The 26964-nt window shown below is 33.9% G+C and overlaps 2 protein-coding genes across 2 annotated transcripts; one reads left to right on the top strand and one right to left on the bottom strand.

Annotated features, from left to right (window-relative positions):
• Positions 1-603: 603 nt before the first annotated feature.
• CT83 (cancer/testis antigen 83) lies at positions 604-1893 on the top strand. Its single transcript, XM_003819007.5, has 2 exons — positions 604-798; positions 1572-1893. The coding sequence occupies exons 1-2, from the start codon at positions 724-726 to the stop codon at positions 1836-1838; spliced, it is 342 nt and encodes a 113-aa protein (XP_003819055.1). The 5' UTR covers positions 604-723; the 3' UTR covers positions 1839-1893.
• SLC6A14 (solute carrier family 6 member 14) lies at positions 610-26964 on the bottom strand. The gene is made up of 14 exons (XM_003819006.4): positions 26813-26964; positions 25615-25780; positions 22472-22603; positions 20721-20882; positions 19779-19926; positions 18519-18651; positions 16688-16828; positions 11915-12143; positions 10443-10568; positions 9141-9259; positions 8507-8606; positions 8117-8226; positions 5805-5972; positions 610-4772 (listed from the first exon to the last, which is right to left on the bottom strand). The coding sequence occupies exons 1-14, from the start codon at positions 26858-26860 to the stop codon at positions 4626-4628; spliced, it is 1929 nt and encodes a 642-aa protein (XP_003819054.1). The 5' UTR covers positions 26861-26964; the 3' UTR covers positions 610-4625.

Below are 26964 nucleotides of genomic sequence, written 5' to 3'. Positions count from 1 at the left end.
CTTAAAAGTTGATAAAAAATAAAATAAAAATAAATGTCATGGTATAAACTTGAAATTAAAAAAAAATACCTTTAGTACAAATTTGTTGTGAGGTTTATATGTGAAAATGTCCCCAGAATTATTTCTTAAACTGTAAAATGATACAAATGTACATAATTATTCCAATGTAACTAGGGTTGGAGTAAAAGCTAAAATAGCAAGGTGACTGTGGAGGAGGTAGTTTCTGGCAAAGATAATTTGGGGGTAACTACTTTTTACATTGCATTTTTGTCTTGTTTTTGAAGTGAATAAAGCAGTGGTTGTAGCAAAGACATATTTTTTAAAAGGTAGGAGCACTTTAAATATTCTATTTAACCAATCCATTTACAGCCTGTCCTTCTACTACCTTTCGGCTTCCCAGAAATCCCAAACTTCCTCACTGTCCTTCACTCTCCTCTCTAAGGACTTGAAACTAACCAGGTGGGCGGTACTAAGTGCCGCCTGGTTTCCGGCAGGGCCGGTTTTTACATCATCTCATTGTGGCGTGGCACCGCCGCTTGCGTGCCCAATTGTGAGGTCTCGCGCCCTCAGCCGTATATAAAGCGGGACAACACAGAACTTCCCAGTTACACCAGGCATCCTGGCCCAAAGTTTCCCAAATCCAGGCGGCTAGAGGCCCACTGCTTCCCAACTACCAGCTGAGGGGGCCCGTCCCGAGAAGGGAGAAGAGGCCGAAGAGGAAACATGAACTTCTATTTACTCCTAGCGAGCAGCATTCTGTGTGCCTTGATTGTCTTCTGGAAATATCGCCGCTTTCAGGTAATGGTGAATGTAAGGGAGATTTGAATTAGATGAAGCTAGATGAGTATATGGACTTGGGAGTGTATATGTAAGAGAGTAAAATACAGTAAAATGAGAGGTAAGGGGAGATCACCTCATCTCTCCTTTTCGCTCAAAGGAGCCCCAGACTTTTACCGCTTACTCCCGCAATTCCTGTATTCTCACCAGTGATTCGACAGTTCTGGTCTCTTCTAAAAAGCCCCAAGTCCCTAAGTAATATGGTCAGCTTTCCACTCATTGGAGATCAAAGTGCAGTTGTCAGTGCCCATTCCCCACCACCATCTCTCCACTTTAAGAATCTTACCTTCTCTCTTTCTTCTCTTGCTTCTCCTCTCCCACGTGTCTGTTTGCTAATCTCACCATCTTTATTTTATGGTGCTTTCTGGGCATTCACAAATAATTCGAGTGTGAATGTGGATTTTCTGGTGTTAAAGTCACAAGTGAGGTGCTTTTAGATAAGAGTCAAAGACAGGGTTCATATGTTTACCTACTGGGCTGCTTTCCTTACAGGAAATGTAAGGAAAGGATATGGAACTTTGTCACTAACGGCTACTTTCATATATTTTTTTTCTCAGTCTGGTTTTGGAAGAATATATTTTTGAATTAATGTAGTAATTCAATACATTTTTAATCTCGACATATTAGGGGAAATCAGTTTATTTTGGTGACCAAGATTAAACAAGTTGTTTTTCGGTAGTTTGGAAATTGCTTAATTCGATAAACTACGTATGTATAATTCCCTTTCTTTACAGAGAAACACTGGCGAAATGTCATCAAATTCAACTGCTCTTGCACTAGTGAGACCCTCTTCTTCTGGGTTAATTAACAGCAATACAGACAATAATCTTGCAGTCTACGACCTCTCTCGGGATATTTTAAATAATTTCCCACACTCAATAGCCAGGCAGAAGCGAATATTGGTAAACCTCAGTATGGTGGAAAACAAGCTGGTTGAACTGGAACATACTCTACTTAGCAAGGGTTTCAGAGGTGCATCACCTCACCGGAAATCCACCTAAAAGCGTACAGGATGTAATGCCAGTGGTGGAAACCATTAAAGACACTTTGAGTGGATTCATTTGATTGTGTGTTTATACTAAATGAATTATTTTTTTAAGAGGGAGGGGATTCCAAGTCACATACAAAAAATCCAGATACTTACCAAGTTTCTTATTTATACTTTAAGTAATTGATTACATATGGCTAAAATATACTTACTGGGGAAGGAATGGAAGCACAATAGAGAAAGAAAAACAGTTCAAAAGTTTCTTAACAATAAAGAAGTGACAGTAAACGACTAGTTGAGATATAGTGATTTTAATTTCACTCAACTGTGAAAAAGTTTTCATTAATGGTTTACAATACAATACCATAAATTATCTCCAAGTTCGCATTAAAGTAAGTGGGATTTGATGTAAATGTTTTCCATTATGTAGAATGATGTTTCTTGCCACTGTGGAATCTGAGTAATAATAATAAAAACCACCATTGAGCACCCTACAATATGCCAAGCACTCTGTTAAAATCTGTGCTTTACACACTTGTGAAGATAGTGACAAAAACTTTTAACTACTCTTTGTGGTCAGCTTTTGAAAAGAATTTCTTTCCCTTCACACTTCCCCCAATTAGATATTCTTTCATTTAATATGCCCCAATCTTCCCTGAATTGCAAAAGTCACCTATAGAAAATTGCACACCTTAAATAGCACCAAAATGTAGTGGTAGAATGCATGTAACATACTGTGGATTAAAATTAAGGAAAAGTATTTCTAACCTCTTGTTAGCCATCTATTCTCAAATATTTTATAAAATCTGGTATAACTGAGGAATTAACAATCTCCTGAAACTTACTAACAGCATTTGACCTGTCTTCAAAGAAAACCCTCAGAATGGGCAGGGCACGGTGGCTCACACCTGTAATCTCAGCACTTTAGGAGGCCGAGGTAGACAGATCACTTGAGGTCGGGAGTTCGAGACCAGCCTGGCCAACATGGGGAAACTTCGCCTCTACTAAAAATACAAAAATTAGCTGGTGTGGTGGCGGGCACCTGTAGTCGCAGCTACTCAGGAGGCTGAGGCAGGAGAATCACTTGAATCCAGAAGGCAGAGGTTGCAGTGAGCTGAGATCATGCCACTGCACTCCAGCCTGGGCAACAGAACGTGACTCTGACCCCCAGCCCCCCACCAAAAAAAAAAAAAAGGAAAAAGAAAAAGAAAACCCTCAGAATGTCAAACACAATTTCAGCTTATATATACGTACATAACTTAGAGAGGTGGTTCAATTAGAGGCCTACCTATTTACCTACCTTCATGTCCCCTCCCCCCTAAATAAATTACCAGTATAAATTAAACAAATGCCTTAATTTCTTACTCCTTTCATCTTCAATCACAAGGAAGAGAAAACGTTTTAAAATGTGTAAGAAAAATTATTTCTTCTATTGTCACTCATTTGCCAAGCACAAAAAGCCAGCAGCAGTGTATGTGATTCTTAAACTTCTTTGGGTCACAGTTTTCCTTGATATTCTGATAAACCTACAGACTCTCTCCCTAGAAAAATGCATGTACATGTACACACAGAAAATGTTCCATATAATTTTGGTTTCATATGCTCCCTGAAGCCTAGGTTAAGAAATTTAAGAATTGATGAAAAGCTCTTTACATATATAGGCAGTGTTTATCATCATAGGCTATGATGCTTAAACCAGTTGTCAACAATATATAATCAACATATAAAGCTCTTAGTGATATATTTAATTATCCTTGGTAAGGAAACTAGGACATAGGATTTTCTAATTTGGCTTTTCTCATTCTTGACAAGTTTGACAAGTTTATCTTCCAATAGTATGCAAGTTATCACCTGTAAGTAGTAACTTACTCATATAAGACAAAATCACTCTATCAGCCCTGTATTACAGTAATAAAATGCTAGAATTGATTAAAGCCATTTTCTCATTAACATTTAAGTCCATATTCCACTTGAAATTAAACCTATATTTCAGAGAGTATAATGAACAACACTTAATTTTGTGAAACACAATAGAAATTAAATGGGTCATAGTTTTCTTCCAAATTACCTAAGGAAGGAAGATTGTATATGGGAAAAGAGGTACTAAAAACTCAATTTTCTAGATTTATCACTTACTGGCTGTAGGATCCTTATTTTTCCATCTTATTTCACTTTTTATAAAGAACATTAATGACTAAGTTCATATAGAAAACATGAGCTGTAACAAATGCACGAAGTTTTTAAACATATTTGGGTAAAAAGTATTAAACTACAGTCCTCTTATAGTATGTATAGTCCATTTGTCCATATATTTATCACGTTTCTAATTAAGTGAGGCCTTCAGTTTTAACACTTTCTTTTAAATGTGCTGATTTATTTCCCACTCATATTTGTGGAAAAGATAGATTGTATATTAAGAAAATACAAGTTAATAATATTTTTAAACTTGTGTAATAGAAAATATAACTATTCTCTAAGAAATTAGTTCAAAATAAAGCCTCCAATGTATTAAAAATGCATACACTATTTACAAAAATATAATTGTGAAATAGAGACTGTTAGGTGTGTGTGTGTGTGTGTTATACAGATAGACAATCTAAAAAGAAATATAATAAGCACATGGCTGAGAATTAAGAGATTCACATTTTTATATTGCATTCCTGCTTAAATGTGAAAAAAATCACACTATCATGAACATAGTATGTACATTTTCCTATTCAGTTAACACACAAATAAATAAGGTTCCCCCTATTCTAAAAAAAATCACATTATACAATCATATATTTTTTTCAATGAGATCTCATTCCGGTTTTCTGCTGCCACTAACAGTAGGTATTTCATGGTCAGCCTCTTTTTTAGGATCTACCATGTCTTTATATCTTTCCCCACGATGTTGTTCCAGGTATGGACCCCAGTTAGAAGCTGGTCTGCAGCAACTTATAAGGCGCTGAAATGCAAGAACAAAAAATCATTGTCTTAGAATTTAAGTGCTACAATCTGTAAACAAGCAAATATTGAACTGTACTTTCCTTTAAATTATTTTTTCTCTACTAACAAAAAATAAGAATCATAGAAAACTAAAAAGTGTTCATCTAAATTCTTAATAATGCACAGTTTACCAAGAAAAAGGTATAATCAAATGTAGCTAGTTGTTAATAGAAGTATATTAACTACTAAACCAAAATAGCTGAGCATGTAAATGATTTCAAAACAAGGTGTGTGAACCCATTAGAGTAACAGAGTGACTACTCTGTACCTTCACTGAATCAGACATTTCCATCCTGGCCTTAGGATGAGGACGAGCTGAGGATCTAAACCAGTGTATACCTGGGATGTGTTTCAAGAACAAAGGAAATGGGAGTTCCAGGATCAAACCACTGATTTGGATCCATTGTTGTATGGACTTAGGAATTTATTTAAATCTAAGGCTGCTAAGCCTACTTTGTCATTGTCCTACTGAGATGTCATAATGAACTTCATACCCCTAGACCTCCATGGAAGAGGGATGACTCAGGCTCTAGATTGGGTTCAAGATATTTACCAGGCTTATTCCAGTATAAAAACACTATTAGGATGTATATTATAGCCAGATGAGGTTTAAAAGCAGTGACTATGGATATAAAGCAAACAGGTCATTTGCTTTGTGACATCTTCAGGGACAACTCAACATAGGTATAGATATCATAGCTGTCATATGCTAAGCACCGTAGCAAGGCCAGAGGTACAGCAACAAATAAGACCCGACTTTCCCCACAAGGAGCTTATAGTCTAGCATAGAGAAACACAGCAAATATATAAATAATAAAATACCATGTTGTGCACTAGTAACAGATGACTGTGTCAGGTATAGAAGTAGCCAAGAGGAAGGAGTAATTAATTGTATTTCATACAATCTCATATTACTACCATGTGAGTAAATTAATCTCCATTTTGATGATAACTACTTTGTATAAAGTATAAACAATTTTAATGCACTCACTTGAAAGATGTTTCCTTTAGCCTGAATTATTTTTATGATAGCCATAATTGGAATCCAAATAATGCAGAAAATAATCATACACCAGCCTAAAGCAACTCCCCAGTCAGGGTATGGAATTGCGCCATAATGAGGTCTATGAAATTGCACCAATGACCAGATAAATATTGCCTGTCAAAGTTAAATATGCAAAGACAAAGCTAAAGATTAGACTTTATTGCACTGATGATTAGCAATTTGATTCTGTTCCTCAGATGTGATTTATCAAAAATAGTTAATATGAAAATATATTCAAATAATTGAAATAATCAGGTAACAAGCCAGAAGATAACAATATGGAATGAACCAAAATATATAACTTTTATTTTTACTTTGAATAAATTTTTCCAAAATTAATACCATCATATATTTATAAATCCAAATACTTGTTCAACATATATTTCAATAAAATACTTGACCATATATCAGATTGAAAGTAAAATAATATCTGAAATTTTCTGTTATTGAGCTTTTCACTTTGATTTATAATAGCATGGTTTTATTCTATGCCATAGATTAAATCTACATGCCAGCATATAGATTAATACAATGAGAATGTGAAGTACACCTTAGTGGGCATGCTTTTCTCCTTGCTTAGGAATTGCTTCTATTCTTTCCCACTGCACAAAGATCCCCTTTTGACACATCAAAAACACACATGCATTTACACACATTATTGGTGAGCATTTACCAAAGCACATTTCACTTCCAGCATCTTACTGAGGGAAAAACAAAAAACAAACCAAAAAAACCCTCAATATCTGCTTAGGCAATACAGTCAAATCTGAATGTTAAAGATGAACACATTATAAGGCCAAGTTAAAATAAACCTGAAATGTTGAAGCATTAAAACTAATTAATTAGAAATTGGTAAAGCAAAACAAAACAAAACCCAATAATTATTGAGGAGCTTCCTTAAATTTAGCTGTTTTTGTTTTATTAAAATCAGCGAGAAAACAATAAATAGATCTATGTTTAATTTTAAAATTAAATGACTTAGCTCCATTAATTTAATTACAGTAATTTAAATATACTTTACAGTTACTATGAATGTACATAACTACAAAAGAATGGATGAGGGATAGTGGAGTCCAATACACATGACTTTATAAAAAATAGATGGCAATGTAAATCATTTCATATCTAATACTTTTGCATTTTAAATTAAATTCAGGTGTCAAACTTATGTAATCATTGAATATTAGCTTGTTAAGTGATCCAGCTAGACCTTCTAAGTTGACAAGGGGGCTTACTTTATTATGGAGACTTGTCAAATAAAAATATTTAGTGTCATTTTCAAAATAATTTAGCAAAAATATGGAATATCCAAATATTTTAATTCACCATGATCTCGTTCCAAACTGCTCAGCTTTTGAAAGTGATCTCATAATGTTAAAAAAAAAAAATGTAATCCTCTCTACAAACAAATGTGGTACTTTAGATTTGAAGGAAATCCTGCATAGAATTACTTAATGGCCTTTTCTAGGAAAACCTTTGAAGCATGAAGGCAATGAAAACCAAAATAAATCTATGAAGCTTTGACACTGCCTCACCCCACCACCATTATTTCTAGTCCGTAATCATTCTCCCTCCAGTGTAGTGTTTATTTTGGTGCTCAGCCATTTACTGTCCTGAAATGTTATTTGAACATTTTAAGTTGATAAGTTATGTCTCTCGAGTAAGACATACTTTTGCTTTACCTCAGCTTCTAAATAGTATTAATTGTTGAATTTATTGACATAAACCATTGCCCCTATTGACACAGGTAAGTTTCTTTTACTATCATCTGCCAAATACCTCCCTCATTAAGAGATAAAATATGAATTAAAATATGACTGTTGTTTCTCAGCAGTCAGTATATTTAAACTGAATTCTTTGAAGAGAGGATCTGGGCCTTATGCATCTTTGTTTTTTCTGTGCCTGGCAGAGAGGTTAGGAATATTATTGATGGCTCAACATATTTTTTTAGGGAATGAGCAAATTCATGTTTTATTTTCATTTTTTGTATTGATAAATTTTAAATTATTGATAACTTTTACATCTATACGAACCTGTTTATTTTCTCAAATGGTAAATGTTTAAACTGATGGCCTCAAAATAATACTGCAAAGGCATTTTAATTTAGGCAACTTGGAGGCACCAGCCGTAAATACTGCAAAACTTGAAAATCATTCCTTTATAAAATTAATTTGCCTTTTGTCTTCAATGTGAATTATTAAGTTTATCTTAGAACGTATGTATTATCGAAATCAAGTTCATGGTGTATTATTACTTACAATCAAAAGGATAGGCGTAATTACAAACCAGCAAGCTCTCCACCATAGCCAGAATATCCACCTCTTTGCTCCAATCATCATTTCTGTATCCTCAATGAATCTGTTCCCTCCTAAAGAAAACAAAGAGTACATTGAGTGCTTGCTAATATTTTCTTCCAGTAACCATTATGGCATCAATTATCTTTCTGTGTCTAAACATTTTTCTCTACCACAACAATGAATCATACACCTGTAATTACATTTTTACATAACATAATGTTGTGCAGTATATTGTACTTTGCTATTATAATAGTATAAAAATTAATAGTATAATTAGGTAAATATAATGAAAATGAATCAAACTAAACTATTTTAATAAAACTGGAAAATAATTTTATAGTTACTATTTACCATAAATCCAGATGATTCCAACTAGCTCCAGTATAGCTGCAATTAAAATGCCCCATCCAGCACAGAAGTGGTCAATCAGATGAACCCAGTAAATTCCAGCCTACCAAAAAAATATTAATTACTTCTAAGTATATTTTAATTGTTTTTATGATTGATGGGATATTCAAATTGAATCTATTAATTTGATCTTGACATATGCTCCTTAGTTTCCCTTCTGCTAAAATGCGAAAAGCAATGTTTCAAATGTAAACTCAAATGTGACTTTAAATATCTCAAGAATCTTTCAATCTATACTGAGTCACTGGAAAGAAAATAAGCACTTAAATTTGTTGATTATCAGAATGGTATGCAATGTCTGTATGTTCTGAAGTGGCTGTGAGAAATGTAGTATGTGTTTAAAGTCTGTAATCTTATTGTAACTGAAGTAACTGTCCATTATTCGGCCTCCTCATCTGCAAAATAGACTTTCTATAAAAGTAATAATGGAGAAAAATGGGCTAAAACCCAGAAAACCTTGATCCAAGTCAGACCTGGACTTGTCACTAAGCATCCTCTTAAGCTTCGGTTTCTTTAGTTAGGTTATAAAGTATGTTCCAACTAATATGTTTCTATGAAAAAAAATGCTGTAGTATACCTGAGTCACACAGACGAGACCAAGGAGAAACAAAACCAAGCAGCAGCCCAAAGTTATGGGAACCCTCATTTTCTTCATCACTTTGGGAAATAAATCTTGAATTGTTGTTGTGATCGTTTCTTCAGAGGTGGAGAAATGACATGTTATATGTCAACTTATTTGCCAATACTGTTAATCACAGAATTCAATGTATGTTAATCAAATTTACAAACATATGTTGAAAATAGACTCTGAGCCCTGTTCCTTGCTTTTAAAAACCCACAGGGTTTTTTCTTTTGGCAGTCACCACTTGGTTCTGATGAAAATCAAATGCAGCTCTATTTGTTATTTTTAGCCTGCTTTATATGATTTTTCATCGATAACAACTGTAAGGTAACAGTCCCCTGTGAACTGAATTAGTCTAAAAGGAAGAATTCTAGTAGGACTTTTAAATAAGGCAAATATTTGAATCAGTGGTGTGGAAACAGAAAGGATTCTAGGTTAAGAGATAAATGTGTTCATCAAATAGGGAACTGGCTAAGAGTAGAAGGATGTGAGAATGAAAATATCAGAAAATATGTTTGAGATGTTCAAGGACTTTGAAAGTCAACCAGAAAAGTCTAGATTTTATCCTATAAACAGAGTAAACTGAAAATATTGTATGTGAGAGAGTGGTAGGATGAAAATTGTTTCAGAATTTCTCTAGTCATGTAACCTAGGTAAATCCCTACGTGTGCATAGAAGTATGTGCAAGGATGATCATTGCAGCAGTGTGTGTAATTTTTAAAAAATTGTATATCATTCATATGCCCATTATTATGGCAACAAAGAGATTGTGATTTAACTAGATCTATATGCCTGTGTATCAATGGGATTCATAATCAATGCAAAAACAACTTTCAGAGTCATATGCATGCTCTGAAACTTCACATTTATGTGCAAATTTAAAAATGTATATGATATGTACAGACATATAAAATGTATATAAACATGGATAGAATAACATACACAATCTATGGTAAGAGTTGCTTCTAGAAAAAAATGTGATTGTATTAGGAAAAGAAAGAGGACTTCAAATTCACCTGTAACAGTTTATTTTCTTAAAATATCTGAAACACGTATGATAAAATATTAATGTGTATTCCTTTTGAGTGTCAAGTATTTTTCTGTATTTAAATTTTATTTAAAGCAACTTTCAGAAAGATCATTCTGAGATTAACAGCTAGAGGCGGTAACAGGGGTAATAAAAGCACCTTGTTTTCAAGTAGAGGAAATGCAAAAGAAATATAAGAGGAATATGTTACCACTGGAAGTATTACTTACCAATCGAAGCAAACTGAGAATCGAGACCCAAAGTTAAAAGCATGAAAAAAAATAATATGGACCAAAACGGACCACCTGGGAGTTGGGCTAGAGCCTCTGGATAGGCAATGAATGCCAAATCAAAACCTACGAAACATGTATGATATTATAAATTAGTTACCAAGAATATTCACATATTTAAACATTTAAAACATAAGATATTAGAAAAATCTCATCTTATTTGGCAACACAATCCATGACATAAATTTTTTTACCAACTATTTCACCTTCCCTTTTTACAATATTGAATTTGGTTGTTTTGTGATGTGATAATGTGAACATGTGACATGAATTAAGTTAGCAAATAGACTGTAATGTAAATGGTACATTTCTCACATAAGAAATTTTAATTCTTTTAATAGTTTTATTTAACTTATCTTATTTTTTAAGATTGACAAAGAATAAAAACTATCTTAAATTCCAGAAACGTAAATTAGTTCACATTATCTTAGCCTAGATGCTCTAAAAGAATTGCACTGTTAAAGAAAGATACATTTACGAACTAACTTTTGTTTTTAACCTTCTCTCCAAATGTTTACCCAGAATCACTATATGCATATATGCAAAATCGTATGTAATGAAACTATAAATTAAATCTTGTTTTCCATTTGATGTTACCTTTAGAATGCTTTTCAATTTTGTGCCAGTTCTATTATGTGATCCTCAGTTTTAAGTATTTTTAAGTTTCTTCGACCTCCCGGAGGACTAACTTGGGATTCATGAAAATTAGCTTTTAGTCTAGGCTCTATCACTTCCTAAATATTTGACCTTCTGCAAGACATATATGACATTACTGTGTATCAATCCACTTCTCTGTAAATGAGGAGCTGGACACTAGATAATCTACAAGATCCTTGACATTCTGTTATGAATCACCAGTCTTTCCATCATATGATACTAAAAACATAAACAAAATTTTAATGAAGCATCCCTACTTAAAACAACCCTAGTATTTTCCCCCAGAATCTGTAGCCAGATAATTAAGCATCCCTAGCTAATATCCGTAAAGTTAGGGAGTTCACTAAGATTCCTTTAAAGCTAGACACAAGTGGAAACTCAAAGTCACTTGACTCTCTCACCTATATGATGTTCATGTGTTTTAAAAATTCAAACCCAATAGTATAATTGTACAGAGGAAATTTGTATACACATTTTCTTTCTTTTATAATGCATGGAAAGTGCTTAGCAAGGACTAAACAAAATTAAACATCCTATCTTCTTCAGCAATATTTCCTTAATATACTCTTGTTTACATGGATAATCTAAGAATTATTATATTGTTACAGCAACAAAATTATATAAGATGAAATGAGGAAGAAAATTCAATATTCTAAATCATGACTGTGTCAAGTAAATTTCTATAAATTCTATTGGAGTTTCATAAGTGAGATACATTGAATTAGTCAAAGTTGATAATATATAGTATTATATACCTGATTTTACAACTTGAGAAACTTCCTTTCCAGATATATGGGCCATGTGTCCCAATATAGAAAAAATAGCAAATCCAGCAAACACGCTAGTGAGACAGTTTGTCAAACAAACCACAATGGCATCAGAGAAGCAGTTGTTTTTGAACTTATTGTAAGATGATAGAGCAACTAAGCCACCCCAAGCCACTGAAAGGGAGTAAAATATCTGAGTAGCAGCATCTTTCCATACCTATAAGAGAAAATAATTTAATATTTTAAAACATATACTCAATTTTTTATTTGTGTAAATATTTCACATAAGCAAATGAATATATTATTAATAACAATGAAATGAACACCCAAATGCCCACTACTCAGCTTAAGAAATAAAATGTTGCAGTCTCTTAAATCCTTTTTGTACCCCTCTCTCATCATTGTCACCCTTCTACCCACCAGTGGCAATTGCCATCCTGACTTTTGTGCTCATAATTTCTTTGTTCTTCTTTACACTTAGATTTGAATGTTTTGTTTTGGAATTTATAGAAAAGTTATCTTAATGCACGTAAACATATACAACGTGCCATTTTTTATTAGGTATTGTGAAATTTATCCATCATCAAGTTGAACTATATAAAATGTCCACTTTGTAATTCAAAAGTGAAAGAATATAAGCAAATTTATTTGGTTAAATTAAATATATGTAGTTTTAATCATTCTTTTCCACTTCTTTTTTGTTTGTTTGTTTTTGTTTTTGAGACAGAGTCTCGCTCTGTCATCCAGGCTGGAGTGCAGTGGTGAAATCTTGGCTCACTGTAATCTCTGCCTGACAGGTTCAAGCAATTCTTGTGCCTCAGCCTCCCAAGTAGCTGGGATTACAGGCATGCACCATCACACCCGGCTAATTTTTTTGTATTTTTAGTAGAGACGGGGTTTCACCATGTTGGCCAGACTGGTCTCAAATTCCTGACCTCAGGTGATCTGACCGCCTTGGCCTCTCAAAGTGCTGGGATTACAGGCGTGAGCAACCGCGCCTGGCCCTTTTCCACTTCTTTATTGCCACACTGCATATGTCACAATTTATCATTTCTCCTGTTGATGGACATTTAGATCATTCAGTATGTTGCTATTATGGAGCTGTAAACATTCTTGTACATTCCCCATATGTAGGTGTGTAACTGTGATGTCGAAAAGTATATGTATTCCTCCCTTCTACTAAATCTTGCCAAATTGTTCTTTAAAGGGTTGTACCATTTTGCACTCCCACCAGCTGGCTGTGAGGGTTCCCATTCCTCCGCCTACTTGCAAACACTTCATTTTCCATATGATTTGTTTTTTTCTGTGAAATTCCTGGTCATGTCTTTTGCCAGTTTTGGGTTTGGGCTGTCTTACTCGGTTTTTAAAATTCTTGATGTAATTTGGAATCTAATCTTTTGACTATTATATATGTTGATTTTTTTCCTCCAAAATTTGTAGGTTAATTTTGTTTACCTTTTAACATTGTGTTCTTTGATGAACCAAAGTTTTTGTTGTTGGTTTACTGTAGCTGAAGGTATCCATCTTTGACTATAGGTATTATCCTTGATCTCTATTACTTTTAAAAAACGGCTTAGCCCAAGGTTATAAAGGTACTATTCTGTATTTTCTTCTAAAGGAATTCAAGTTTTGCCTATATTGTTAAATTTTCAGTTCACCTAAAATTGATATTGTGCATATCAATATATGTGATATGTGAATGATATGTGAAATTTCCAACTGATGTTGTTTCCTAAATGGGATATCAATTGTTCAAGGATAATTGATATATCAATTAAATCAATTAGATATCAATTGGATGTCAATTCTATCAATTGGATTATCATCCCTTCCCTTATTGATCTGCATTGCCACCTCTGCCACATACCAAGTTCCATTTGTTTTTGAATTTATTTCTGAGACTATTATCCTGTTCCACTGGTCTATATATTTATACCTATGCTAACACCTCACTATTTTAATTAGTACAGCATTATAAATATTGTTTCATATCTGATAGGACAAGTCCTCTTCACTTCAGATACACCTTGGGGTTTTGGCCTTTTTCTTTTTCAAATAAACTTTAGAATCAGTTTTCAAATTTCATAGAAAACTCTTTTGGGATAGATCATGGTTATTTCACTTATATTTTAGAAAATTGTGTTAGAAATAAAATGCCCTCTTTTTTCTTTGGTCATTGCCCATATTAACAGATGAACAGCATGCTCATGTTGGTCTCTGAGCTTCTTTTACTTGATACATTACATGTGCCTGTGTGACAGGGGGAGCTGGAAGTTGTTGTGGCAGTCCTGTGTTGTGTAAGAATGCTACTGAATACCATGATGTGTAGTTAGGTTGCAAACAAAAGGGAAGAGAAATTCCAAACATAGTTTTAATCTCCATATCTATTAATCTCATACCAATATACAAGATTATTACATTAGGGACTAGGAAATCGTAATTCAAACTTTATTAATTGGCTGCGTACAATTGGCTAAAATAGAATCTATGTAAGTCTTAGTTTCATCACTGTAAAATGAGGGAGTTAGAAAAATAATCTCTGCATTGCTGAAGACTCCTCTATCTATAAATTTGTGTGGTTCTCTACTCTCCTGGAGATCTCAATGAAGTTCAGATATTCAAAGGAAAGAAAAGACACCTGATTATGATTCCATGTTTAGAATATATATTGTGAGGAATAAAAAAAATCTAAGAAAAACAATTGTCATTGCCAGCAAACCCCAAAAAGAAGGAGTTGGGTCATGTCGTGTTGGAGAGTAGAGGGGTGAGAAGATGAAATTGTTTGTCTCACAAGGAGCTTTAGGTTTCACTCTGATTTTTTAAAGATGTTAGAGTCACTGAAACACAGACCAATATAAAAGTGTCATATAAATTTTTCAGAATGATTTCAAGGAACTACAAAACCCAGATATCTTAGGCTTGCAAAAGCCACTAAAAGAATATCAAAGGGGATTTTTAACTAGGCTCAAAGTCATGAGTTTCAAAGAAAATGGTGAATCTACTTCTTAGGGAAAATGTTGCAACTCTAGCAAGATAGTATAATATAACAGAAATAATTGAAATAATTGTACATTAGCTCATATTTATATAAAATCTTACTATTTCCAAGTGCATTAACATAATTTATCTTGTTCAATAACCTAACATGGAGAAAGTGATGAATGCTAAGTTCCATTTTATTTGTTTCTTATTCACCATCCAAAATGGTCTTCAAATTAGGAAGAGATTAACCAACAGGGATAAAAAGAGTGAGGCCCAAGATAAATGAAGAAACAAATTAAGATGTCCTGTGGACACATCAAAGTATATTAATCTCCAAGACTATAATAAGAAAATTCCATAGATCTAAAATAAGTTAAAGCTATGTGATTAATCATTGAGTGGAAATTATTGAGCACAAAAAAAGGTAACCAAAGACCAAAGATTGGCATTTCAGTTTTCAGAAAGGTAATTGTAAATTAATGACAGATTTCCACAACTAAAAGCTAATAAATTTGGCACTGCTTACAAAAAATATTTACAAGAAATAATTACACATCCTCTTGTAAGTATTTAGAAAAGAAGACAGCAATGGCTGGAAATTAGCATGAGTTTCATGAAGAATACTATAGCAAACTAATATCCATTTTGAATAGTACTAGTAGTATGGCAGATAATATTAACATAGTCTCTCTTGATTTCAACATAAAATTACAGGTTTTTAGTTGAACAGAAGCTTAATGTGTGCTAAGAATGTGATGTGACTAGTAAAAAAGTGAAAGGGCCAGGTGCGGTGGCTCACACCTGTAATCCCAGCACTTTGGGAGGCCAAGGCGGGTGGATCGCCTGAGGTCAGGAGCTTGAGACCAGGCTGGCCAACATGATGAAACCCTATCTCTACTAAAAATACAAAAAAGTAGCCGGGTGCGGTGGCATATGCCTGTAATCCCAGCTACTTGGGCGGCTGAGTCAGGAGAATTGCTTGAACCTGGGAGGCAGAGTTTGCAGTGAGCAGAGATTGTGCCATTGCACTCCAACCTGGGCAACAGACTCTGTCTCAAAAAAAAAAAAAAAAGTGAAAGCATTCTAGACCATACTAATAGAAGCATGCTATCTGTAGTACACTTACTGTTAATACTCTCAGCAGTCAAATTTTAAAAGATGTTACATGCCAGTGATACATTCAGCCATTATCTGAAGGTAAAGTTGAAATAGGGTTACCCAATTCTTATTCATGGCACACGTTTAAGTTTTTGGTATAAGTAACAATTTTGGAATGCTTAATCCATTATCAAATGTATGTTTTAACTTCACAATTCACTAGACAAAATTTGATAATATTTTGCGAATATTAAATTTTGAAGAAAACTAAAATGTATATTAGACTATTAAACTTTCAACAGTAATCTCTAAAGCTAGTCTGAGTTTATCCAATAAATCACATAGCCCCAATCATCAACTTGTGGGTATTTATGCATGAAATATTGTTTTTCAGATTAATAAGCCTGAAATTTTGTTGGTCAAATAGATTCAGTTTATATGAATAAAAAATGACTTTAAAAATCCTATTTCTAAAAATTATCTCACCATCAATAAAAGAATATTAATGGCAGGTTAAATATTAGCTAAGTCAGACATCCTAGTGGATAGAAACTAATAAATTTAACTGTATATTATTTTGCAAGCTATTACATTATGATATTCATATGGAACCAAAGATGTTTGGCATTTACTTTTAAGATTTACCTCCTCAGATAATTTGAAATCCAAATTAAGACTCACCTCAGCTTCCTTAAGTTTTGTAAAATTTGACTGGGCTCCAATGTAGTATGAAATGCCTTTTGAAGCCCCCTCCAGAGTTGCACCTCGTACTAACAGGATGAGTAGGACCACATAGGGGAAAAGAGCTGTAAAATATACCACCTACCAAGAAAAGTAACCAAAAATTAGTAAGTTATTTTTAAAATCATGGTGTATAACTGTATACAAGTAAAATTATTAGCCAGTTGAGATTAATTAAATAAAGTACAGGGGATTTCATAGGGTCTGATGATATACCAAAGTTAGCATAATTTCTTATTTGTGTCCTCACTACTCTCAAATGATCCATTTCAAAAATAATTTGATGTGTTAATCCACATTTCCCAGGTTTATTCTGTAAATAAATAATACATCAGCAGTGATAACTTGGGATCTAAATGGATTGCTCCGATAAATATATCCTTATACATGTCTGAGGAGACTGAATGTCTTCTCTCAGTAAATTACTGCATTGAGGTGAGGAGAGAAATGATTTAAACCCTGCATTGGTTAATATATATTCAGTCTTCAAAGAAAAGGAAAATATTTCCTAGCAGATGTTCAAATCCCAGAAAAGCATATTGAAGTGAATACTGGACACTTGTTACTGTTATCCTTACAGCTACCATTAAGAGAGTTTGATAGCATACATACAAGTGCACTGCTTCTGTACTAGATAACACATGGTTCCAGATGAGCAGATTGCCTTTGAGACCAGCTTTGCCTTAATGAGGATGATTTCCTTGATCCATAGATGTCCTGTGTTTTATAATACATCCAAGGAGATGGTTTAAACAAGTCATTCAGAGACCAATAAAAATTAATCGCCTGGGTAAATGGCCTTTAATGGACTCTTTCAATATTAACATCAAAAGGAAACCAAGGGTTTAAAAAATGTGCAACTAAAACATTTTGGAAAGTTTTCCCTGGATTTGTGATATTCACAGTATTTTTGTGATGTAACAGCATGTCTCATCACAACTTAACATTAACAGAACGTGCTAGATATTGTACTGAGAATACAAAGACAAGATCCCCAGTTATTCCTGTCCTCCACCTTTAGGGAAATATCCATTGACTAGTTAAAAACACATAGACATTTTTTCTGGGTATTGTGTAACTGTTCACAGAGAAAATTTCATGTTGTTTTCTTAAATTACCATTATTCTCTCTGAAAGTTTATAAAAGTAAACAATGAAGTGGGAAAATATAACAGAATGTTTTTCAGAAGAGGCCCTTTCACTGAGAGAAAAAGTTCTGTGTCCATTTTGGCAATCTTTAAGAGAATGAATATATAGTTTGTGTGTATATATACATACACACTCACACACACACACATACACACAAACACACACATTTCTCTCTCTTTCTCTCTCTCTCTCCGACTAGGGGATTCCTGATACTATTACTCTATAGAACAAGGATCTAGACTTTCCAAACCATACATTGCAATGTATGATTCCATTCAAGATGCTTCTTTATATAGTAGGATAGAAAATTTAATAATATACTCTTAAGCTTCAGAATGCTCTATCAGCTAAAAGGGTCCATGTTTTTAGGAAATGTGCACCTCTAGTACCAGTTTTTATTTTGTTTGTTTGTTTTGTATTTAGCAATAACAGAGATCCTATGTATTTACTTAGAGCTTAAAATGACTATTTAGAAAGCTTTTCACAGACTATTTAGAAAGCTTTTCACACATTTGAATGCTCCCATTATAGAAAAAAAAACATGCTTTTGGTAATGCTTGATATTGAACTACCATGAAATTGGAAAGCTGCTATATCGCTATCTAATGTGTTTTTCAAGTTACCTTGCCAGACGATTTGATTCCTTTAAATAGTGCTGCTCCAACTATGAGCCAAGCCAGAAGAAGACAAAGTGCTAAATACCAAACAATTACTCCAGTCTCATTCATTCCACTTGACCGTTGGAGCGCCACTTTACTGAAACACATAAGCCATTTTATGATCACAGAATCACTTGACTTAAAGAAAATACATTGAGTTTTGTAATACCATTTATCCAGGTCGAAGCTTCATGAATATTGTATCTTATTAATATATCAAAGTTCGGTGAGCCTTTATTGATAGATACTATCAATACGAAGGGCACAGATAGTTCATTAAATGGCCAGGCTCTGAACTTCAGTTAACCACAGCCAATCCAAAGTTTCAAACCATAGAATAAAAGATCTACTGATTCTTTTAGCTATTACTTTCCTCTATTTCAAGATCCTTTATGTAAATAAATTGACTTTATGTCAGATTATTTTATTTTACTATTACAGTATTTTCTCATGTTAAAATAATGAGGAAAACATTTAAAATTATATTAAATATTTCCTCATTCCATACTTATAGATATCATCAAACTCAAATGATCCTGTTATTCACGCCTTTTCCACAGACTTTCTGTAAAATTCCAAGATTCTCACTAGGTACATGCATGGATCTTATTTCTAAGCTTGAAGTTTGAGAACATTTGAAGATCCAAAGTTTAAAAGAGTTACAAAGGTCATTAACAGTGGATGAAGAAGAGGTCATTTAGCAGTAGAGTCAACAATATTAGGTAAGAGTAATGGATAGATGTGGAGTAAGTAGAGAGATCGTTTGAAATTAATAAAAGTGAATATAACACTACATATCTATTCTTACCATATAATGACAATTGTAAACAAAACTGCTGAAGAATTACACTTTTTTAAATAGCAATATTACTCATCACCCAACTATTTATCATTACAACTTGATCATTGTAGTCTAAAATTTGTATGTGTTTTCTTCAAAGCAATTTCCTAAATCATAGCTAATAAGCACTTCATAAATCATTACAGTGTTGTGCCCATTTAATAACTAATTTATAAAAGACACATTGCTGACTATGAGCTAATTTTGCAGGTAACTACTAATCACCTGGGATCGGTAGACATTTGAGTTAAATGAAATATAATTTGTCCTGATTTTCCTTTTTCTATTTATGTGAGTTAAGGAAGGAGATGATTAATGTTTTGTTGTTTTGTACAAATTTTAAGATAACATCTGCTTAAAAGTAAATCATCTAGTGTACTTACTTCCAATATTGTTCACTGGGAAGCTGCCCTGGCTGATAAATTTCACTGCCGTTGATGCAGGTAAAATTGTTGATGTCTACCCAGCTTTTATTCATTTGGATGATCTCTTGTATTCCTTTATTCACTGTACTCACATTACAGTGAGTTACTAAAGAGGATAAAAAATATAGACACAGACATGTACTTAGTTTTAGAAGATTACTTTCCTAGAAAATGTTTTAATGGTAACATATTTAAATTATCATCAAAATTGTTACTTGAAAAAAGTGGAGTAGAAATCTTACAGATGGAATAAGCTATGTACATTCAGCATCTTAAAATCTTTTCTACTAAACTAGGAGGGATTACAAAACTGTCTGCCCTTTTAAGCTGTGATTGTATTTATAGTAACAACAGGTATAGAGTAACAATTGTTTCAGTTGAGGTTTAGTGCTCTAACAAACTTTTGTATGTGGATTTACCTATCCAACCTATGTATATAGACAAATTAAGGCCTTTAAACTTCTCGGAAGCATTAAATATTTATAAATTTATCCTCTGATATACATAGGTAATTAAAATGGTAATAGTCTATGACATGGATGGTACGTTATCCCAAAGATTAGCAACATATGACATGAACAACACCTACTGTCTCCTGAGACACACACAACTATCCTAGATAGCACTTTTCTCCCTTTATCATTTTCTCAGTTTCTCCTCTCCTGCCCAAGACTTAGGCCTGGAAGAAGTACTCTTAGGCATGATTTAGCCTTCCTGACTGCTCTCAGAGATTAATACATTGTATTAATCATTTTTCTGATTATATATGCTATCTTCTGCTTTCACCAGTGACCTTTGGAACATTTAAAATTGTACCTAAGTTGCTTAGAGAATGATTTGACCTTTCAAGCTTATAAAAAATATATGTAAAAGAACTATTTGGGTGTTGACAAATTTTACCTATTGGTGATCTGCTACAGTTTTTATCTGACCACGAAGAACAATTTTTCCATGGTAGTTCACTTTGAAAAGAAGCAAACATGTAGTAAAGACTATAGGCAATTATGACATTGTAATAGATTGTCACAAAAATGGAGATCAGGACCATTGTAATTCCCACACCTGGAAAAAAAAGAACAATTAAAATAAAAACCAAACTCAAGTGAAATTTACTTTGCTAATTCATAAAAAAGCTGTATCTCGATTACCACAAAATCTATTTTAAAATAAAAAAGACTGTTTCAGGCAGGGTGCGGTGGCTCATGCCTATAATCCTAGTACTTTTCAAGGCTGAGGAGGGCGGATCACTTGAGGTCAGGAGTTCGAGACCAGCCTGGCCAACATGGTGAAACTCTGTCTCTACTGAAAATACAAAAATTAGCCAGGCGCGGTGGTGCATGCCTGTAGTTCCAGCTACTGGGGAGGCTGAGGCAGGAGAATTGCTTGACCTTGGGAGGCGGAGGTTGCTGTGAGCCTAGATCCACCACTGCACTCCAGCCTGGGCATCAGAGTGAGACTCTGTCTCTAAATAAATAAAGACTGTTTTAAATTACTTTTTTCCTTTTTCTTTCTGGGAGAGTAGGGGCTAATGCTGTCTGAGTAATTTTCTTCTAAATTTAAATTTAATTTTATGATTGGCTTGCTGGTGCAGTTTCTTAGTTGATTACAAAGGGTATTAAGGCCAAGGCCAGAAGACTTGTGGTAAGCGCATCAAATTCACATAAAGAAAAACCCATGTTTATTACTTTTTCTTGTTAAGCCTGCAAATTCTTGTCAGATCATGCAAAGTCGACATTCTTTAGACAAAAAAAATTCAAAGCTCGTATCTTATTTACTCACTGACCAATACAATATTCATCTATAAATCAACATTTTGAGAAGTAGAAAATGAAGCCTCTAAAATAATGACCTGGAGGGATGGTGTAGATATATCTACAACTATGTGTAAAGAAAATTAAATAATTCAGTAACAATCTGAATTTAAATATCCAAAGTTTCCTTAACTAGGTAGTTTCAAAATGCAGTTTAGCGTGCTGAATATAACTCCAATGCTCAAAACTAGCTTTTAAGGTAGTTTCTCCACTCTTCCAGAACAATATTCTATTCACCTCACTATGAATTTATTTTTGATGTTGCATTGAAAACAAATAATTTTCAGCAGCTAGCACATACCAAAATGATATTTAATCTTCAGTCAAAAGAGGTAGTTTGATGTTTAATAACAAGGCATTTTTAAGCTTTACCAGTGTCCTATTCTATTAAGAGCATCCAAGAAAAAAAATGGTGGCCTACCCTTCAGCTTTTCTGAATGAGGCATTGTAAAAGATATGCAAAGGCAGTAAGACAAAAACTACATATGAAGTAGAAAAAAGTTAGGGCCTTTAAATTAGAGCACGAGACTATGTGCCAAAAGAATTCACAGGGTGAAAACAGGAAAATAATGACACCCTTCTAACCATCTTTAGCGTGCTTTCTAATCCTTCCCATTTCTGCAGCCCATGATAAACAGAAATAAAAACGTTTGATTTTTTAAATTCTGCAGTGGCAAACTGTACAGCAAAACAACAATAATGCATGTTTTCTTTGCTTTAAATTGTCAGAATTTTAAGCAATTTTTTGTTCCTCACAGTGAAGGTAGCTATATGCACAAATATACAAAAAAGCATGGTGAAGAAAATGCTTTAATACCAAGAAAATGCTTTAATACCAACCTTGAAACAATGGAAGAATCCTCCAAACTGAAACTGGACCTAAGCTAGCAAACTGTCCCAGTGAACACTCCAGAAAGAACAAAGGTAAACCAGCCAATGCTAACATAATTGCATAAGGTATCAAGAAGGCGCCTAAAAAAGGTGAGAAAGAACCAAAGCACTATTACAGCTCGAAGTCTTGATGGCACTTTGACAACCAGCATAACACTTTAAAAGCATCCTGATATATTGGAATCAAAGAGTGCTGGGTTTGGGCCTAAAGTTCACTGCTTTCTATGAATAAGTAGTTGATTCTTTAAACCTTGGATTTCTCATCTATGAAATGGGGATGCTAGTATTACCTAATGAGGCTGTTGTGATTATTAAAAATGGTAGAGTATAGAAAGTAAGCCAGAGGAATTGAGCGATCCCAGGCATTGGAGCCAGGTAAACCTAGGTTGAAATCCTGGCTAGACCATTTACCAGTTATGTGACCTCCAGCAATTTGCCTAACATCTGAATCTTGGATTCCTTATAAAAGGGGAGAACAATGCCAACTCAGTTTGTCATAAGGGTTCAAATACAGGGCCTATGTGAAAACACTTGCCAAAATGCCAGGCACATAGCCCATGTTCAACATTGGTTATCTTTCTTTCTCCTTTAAAAATAAATGGTCTATTTTTAAGACTTGGAGTTAAAATGCTAATGTGGCTCACAGTGTAAGCTATTGCAATTAAGTTTATTATTCTCCAAAGAGTCACAAGGTTCTTCACTCAATGTTAATACAAAATGTATTGGTTTTGTTTGAAGACTCTGAACTTTTGAAAAATACTTGTAGTTAACTTTCAATTTCACAAGGAATAATTCTCCCACACTAGACAATTCACCTCCCCCATCCTTTTAACCTTTTATCATTTTCCTTTTTTTTTCTTTCCACTTTTGGGGCATAGTATTTTTCATTAGAAGTTTTGCCAAATTATACGTTGAAGCAAGGGCAGAATATTAAACTTATTAATAAAACATTCCAGAAGAATTGGCAAAGTTTAATAAAGAATGTGGGGATCAGTGGATAAAAATGGGTTTTCAGATTGTATACATTTAATTTACTCATGTTACAGTTTTGCCTCAAGTATTTTTCATATTATGATACTGTAACATCATACCTAGGAATAACATTTTTTTCAACTCTCAAAATACATTCTACTAAAAAATGAGTCTATAAAGAACTTGTTATTTATTCATAGGTAAGTGACTTACTTTAATACTAACCCTGGAAGTCACTAGACCATAGGGAAAAATATGTTTGTATAGATGTTGGAATGTACATACCATCTTTACTATGACTAGTAGAAGTTTAAGTCCTATGAATGACAAATACGAAAAAATAAATACAACTGTTTAACTACAACAATAAACAAGCTTTACCAGCCGAGTGTGAACAGGTATTTTTTGTTAAAAAAGATTATTTTCTTCAGTGTTATACCTGACTTTTCACCTATTATATTATTTTATTATTAATACTATCCATAGATGATAAATTGTTAATATAGTTAATATAGCCACAAATTGTCAATACTGCAGACCTAGACCTTAAGGTGGTATGACACTTCTCTTTAATAAACTGTTAAAAAGAATATACAGATAAAAATATTTCCAGATTTTAGAAACAACTTTTCAAACCTGACCATATTTTTAAACCTAATTCGCATTTAACAAATTTTAATTTCATTTTCCTCTTCTACTCTTGGATGAAAGAAGGATTGAGAGTGCCTAGATCATCTATTACCCAAATGATGTTATTATAAAAAATTGAAAGCCAATATGGCATATTAAATTTTAGAGGAAATGGTGAAAAAGATAATAGCATACAATTAATATTATTATTTTTGTTTTGGCTATATTTTAAAAGTTTCTATTAAAACTAGTTTAATATAGTTCCTAGAAATTTGTGGCAATTACTGGGCCTATGTATGATGTCAAGGCACAGGGAATTTCTTTTTCTAAACATGAGTTACAAGAGGCTCAAAATGATCCAGAATGCTTCTCTTTACCACACTGGACCTTAGGACAGAGACGGAAATAAAACTGTGATTTCTGATGCATTTTCCAGCTAATATTCGATACCAAGACAACTAAATGACCCAGCTTCTAGATAGGGGAATTCATGCTACTGACACTTAAACTGTTTAATAAACAGAGCTTCTTTCTTAAGTCTCTGAAGACCACTGTGAATATTTTAATGTAACCAATTAATAAGAAATATGATTGAAATATCACCACACAAAATCCTATTATACTAAGAAAAATAATTATAGTGGCACAGTCTCACTGGTACCCAGTTATGAAATATAGGGGCATGTCACCTCTATACTTCTAATAGAACCTGTAATTATGAGTAAATAAAATATGGTGTAAGTGAAAAGTTGTTTGAACATTACTAGAGAATTGTGCAATTCATTTTGTTTCCCTTTGTGTGTCACCTCAAAGTGATTTTTCTCTCCTTTTTCTAATTGAGTCTACCCTAATGATCTACAAGGTATAAACAGTGTTTTTTTGCAGGAATAAAACAACAATCCTTGAACTAAATTATTTCATTTTAGAAGGATCTTCTACATAGTCCGTCCAATTTGGAATACATGTAACTCAACATTGCAACTTAAAATACTAAACCTTTAATTACTTTTTAATCATCTCTTTCAACACTTAAATCACCAAAATGTAATGCATTATTTTAGTTAAGCAAATAATTTATTTGAGCTTCTTAATAGAACTTATTTTTCTGTTTATTTCTGATTCAGCTATAAATTAAGCAAAGCACAACTTGAGTTTGAACAGATTATCACAGAAACATGCATAAATTAGGAAAAGTATGTCATAGTTGAAGATTATGTGAGATCTCAAATCAGAAGCTTAGAAGTGCTAAAAATAAAGCTTTTTATCAAGTTTATACCTGAGGATTTTGTGAAACTAGGTTTCTAACTTGAGCTAGTAGCTCAGACTAATAATAAATTCAATATGCTTGTTTCTCATTCTCCCACTAACCCAAACTGTCAACTGTCATATGCCTTCCTTCAACTCGTAAAATATTCTCAGAAGCCATACAGAACCACACTTAAAACTGGAGGGAAAAGCGGGGGTGGGAGGGTGGGGGTGAAATAGAATACCTCCACCATTGCTGTAGGTCAGATATGGAAATCTCCACACATTTCCTAATCCCACTGCGTATCCAATCATAGATAGAAGATAATCCGATTTTTTGGACCAGTTACCACGGTCCTGATTCTCATCATTTTCACCAACATGGAAATTCTCTGATGAAGCCGACACTTTCTGGGGAAGAAAAAATATCAACAGCTTGCCTTTCTACCATTACAAATTCCACAGAAGCATAATTTCACAAATCCAAAGAGCAACAGAAAATGGGGGGAAGAAACCCTGAAAACCATAGCTGAGGGGAATGCTTTACAAAGTTGGGGAGATTTCTGCTGATAGCTGCTTTTACTTTACAACATTTACCTCTTAAAATGAGCAAAGTTCTGTAGGTAGATATGTTTACTACTCCATCAGCTAAGATTATTCAAATTTTGGTAAAAACATTAAATGTGACAGCAGTGTGAGACACAAATGAAAGCAGACAAATTAGGTTTGAAATACAAAGGTCTTTGTCACACTGGTGTGAGGGAAAAATGAAAGTAGACAAATCAGGTTTCAAATACAAAAGTCTTAAAGATGAATTAGATAAAGTCATCAATATTGATATTGTAGCAGATCTTTGAGCAGGATCAAATGTAGTGTCTGCTGGAAAAAAAAACAAGAATCTATAAACTTTTCTTATGGCTTGATAGTATTGGATGTATCAAGTTAAGGGTAGTTTAACTTTTCTTTGTCTTACAGATTAAAATCAATGCCTTTCTAAAAGCCGTAGAATAATATGCAGAGACAAATTCTCCTGTCTCACCAGATGAAGTAGCTCTCTCGCCACTTGGGAGGGAGAGAAGGGACAGGGGTTCTCTCCCAACCTGCTCACTTCTCTGGGGTATGGAGGGTTCTTTGGGTCAATTAAGAACAGTGTACTTTTGTACTTTCCTCTAGCATATGGACACAGTTAGGAGAGGGATAGAGAACAGGATTTTGTGGGTACTCCCAAGGCAGAGGATGAGGTGGCCCTAAGTCTTCTAGCTATGAGAGTAAGAGCTTTTCTTTCTTCTCTACTCTATAGATATATCTCAGTCACACCTAATAGTTGAACAGAAATGTGGAGCACAAGGAACAGCCACAGAAAGCAAAAACTGAGACTAGCAACCCCCCTTAAGTTTTCCACTCTCAGGTCCTCCACACCTCCCGCAGCTCCCAGACCCCTACCTCCTTCTCCCTGCACTTGAAGAAACTCGGGCATTTCAACTTGTCCATGGTTCACTCCCTCGGCTGGCTCCGCCTCGCCTCCTCTTGCAGTCTGGCTGAGCTTGACTGGTAGCAGGTGCACTCTCCCCTGTTCCTACCTGCCAGAGTGAGCC

The sequence above is a fragment of the Pan paniscus genome, chromosome X, assembly GCF_029289425.2.
Source record: "Pan paniscus chromosome X, NHGRI_mPanPan1-v2.0_pri, whole genome shotgun sequence".
Taxonomy (NCBI): Eukaryota; Metazoa; Chordata; class Mammalia; order Primates; family Hominidae; genus Pan; species Pan paniscus.
The sequence above is the reverse complement of the archived record's forward strand: the minus strand, read 5'-3'. Positions and strand labels throughout refer to the sequence as shown.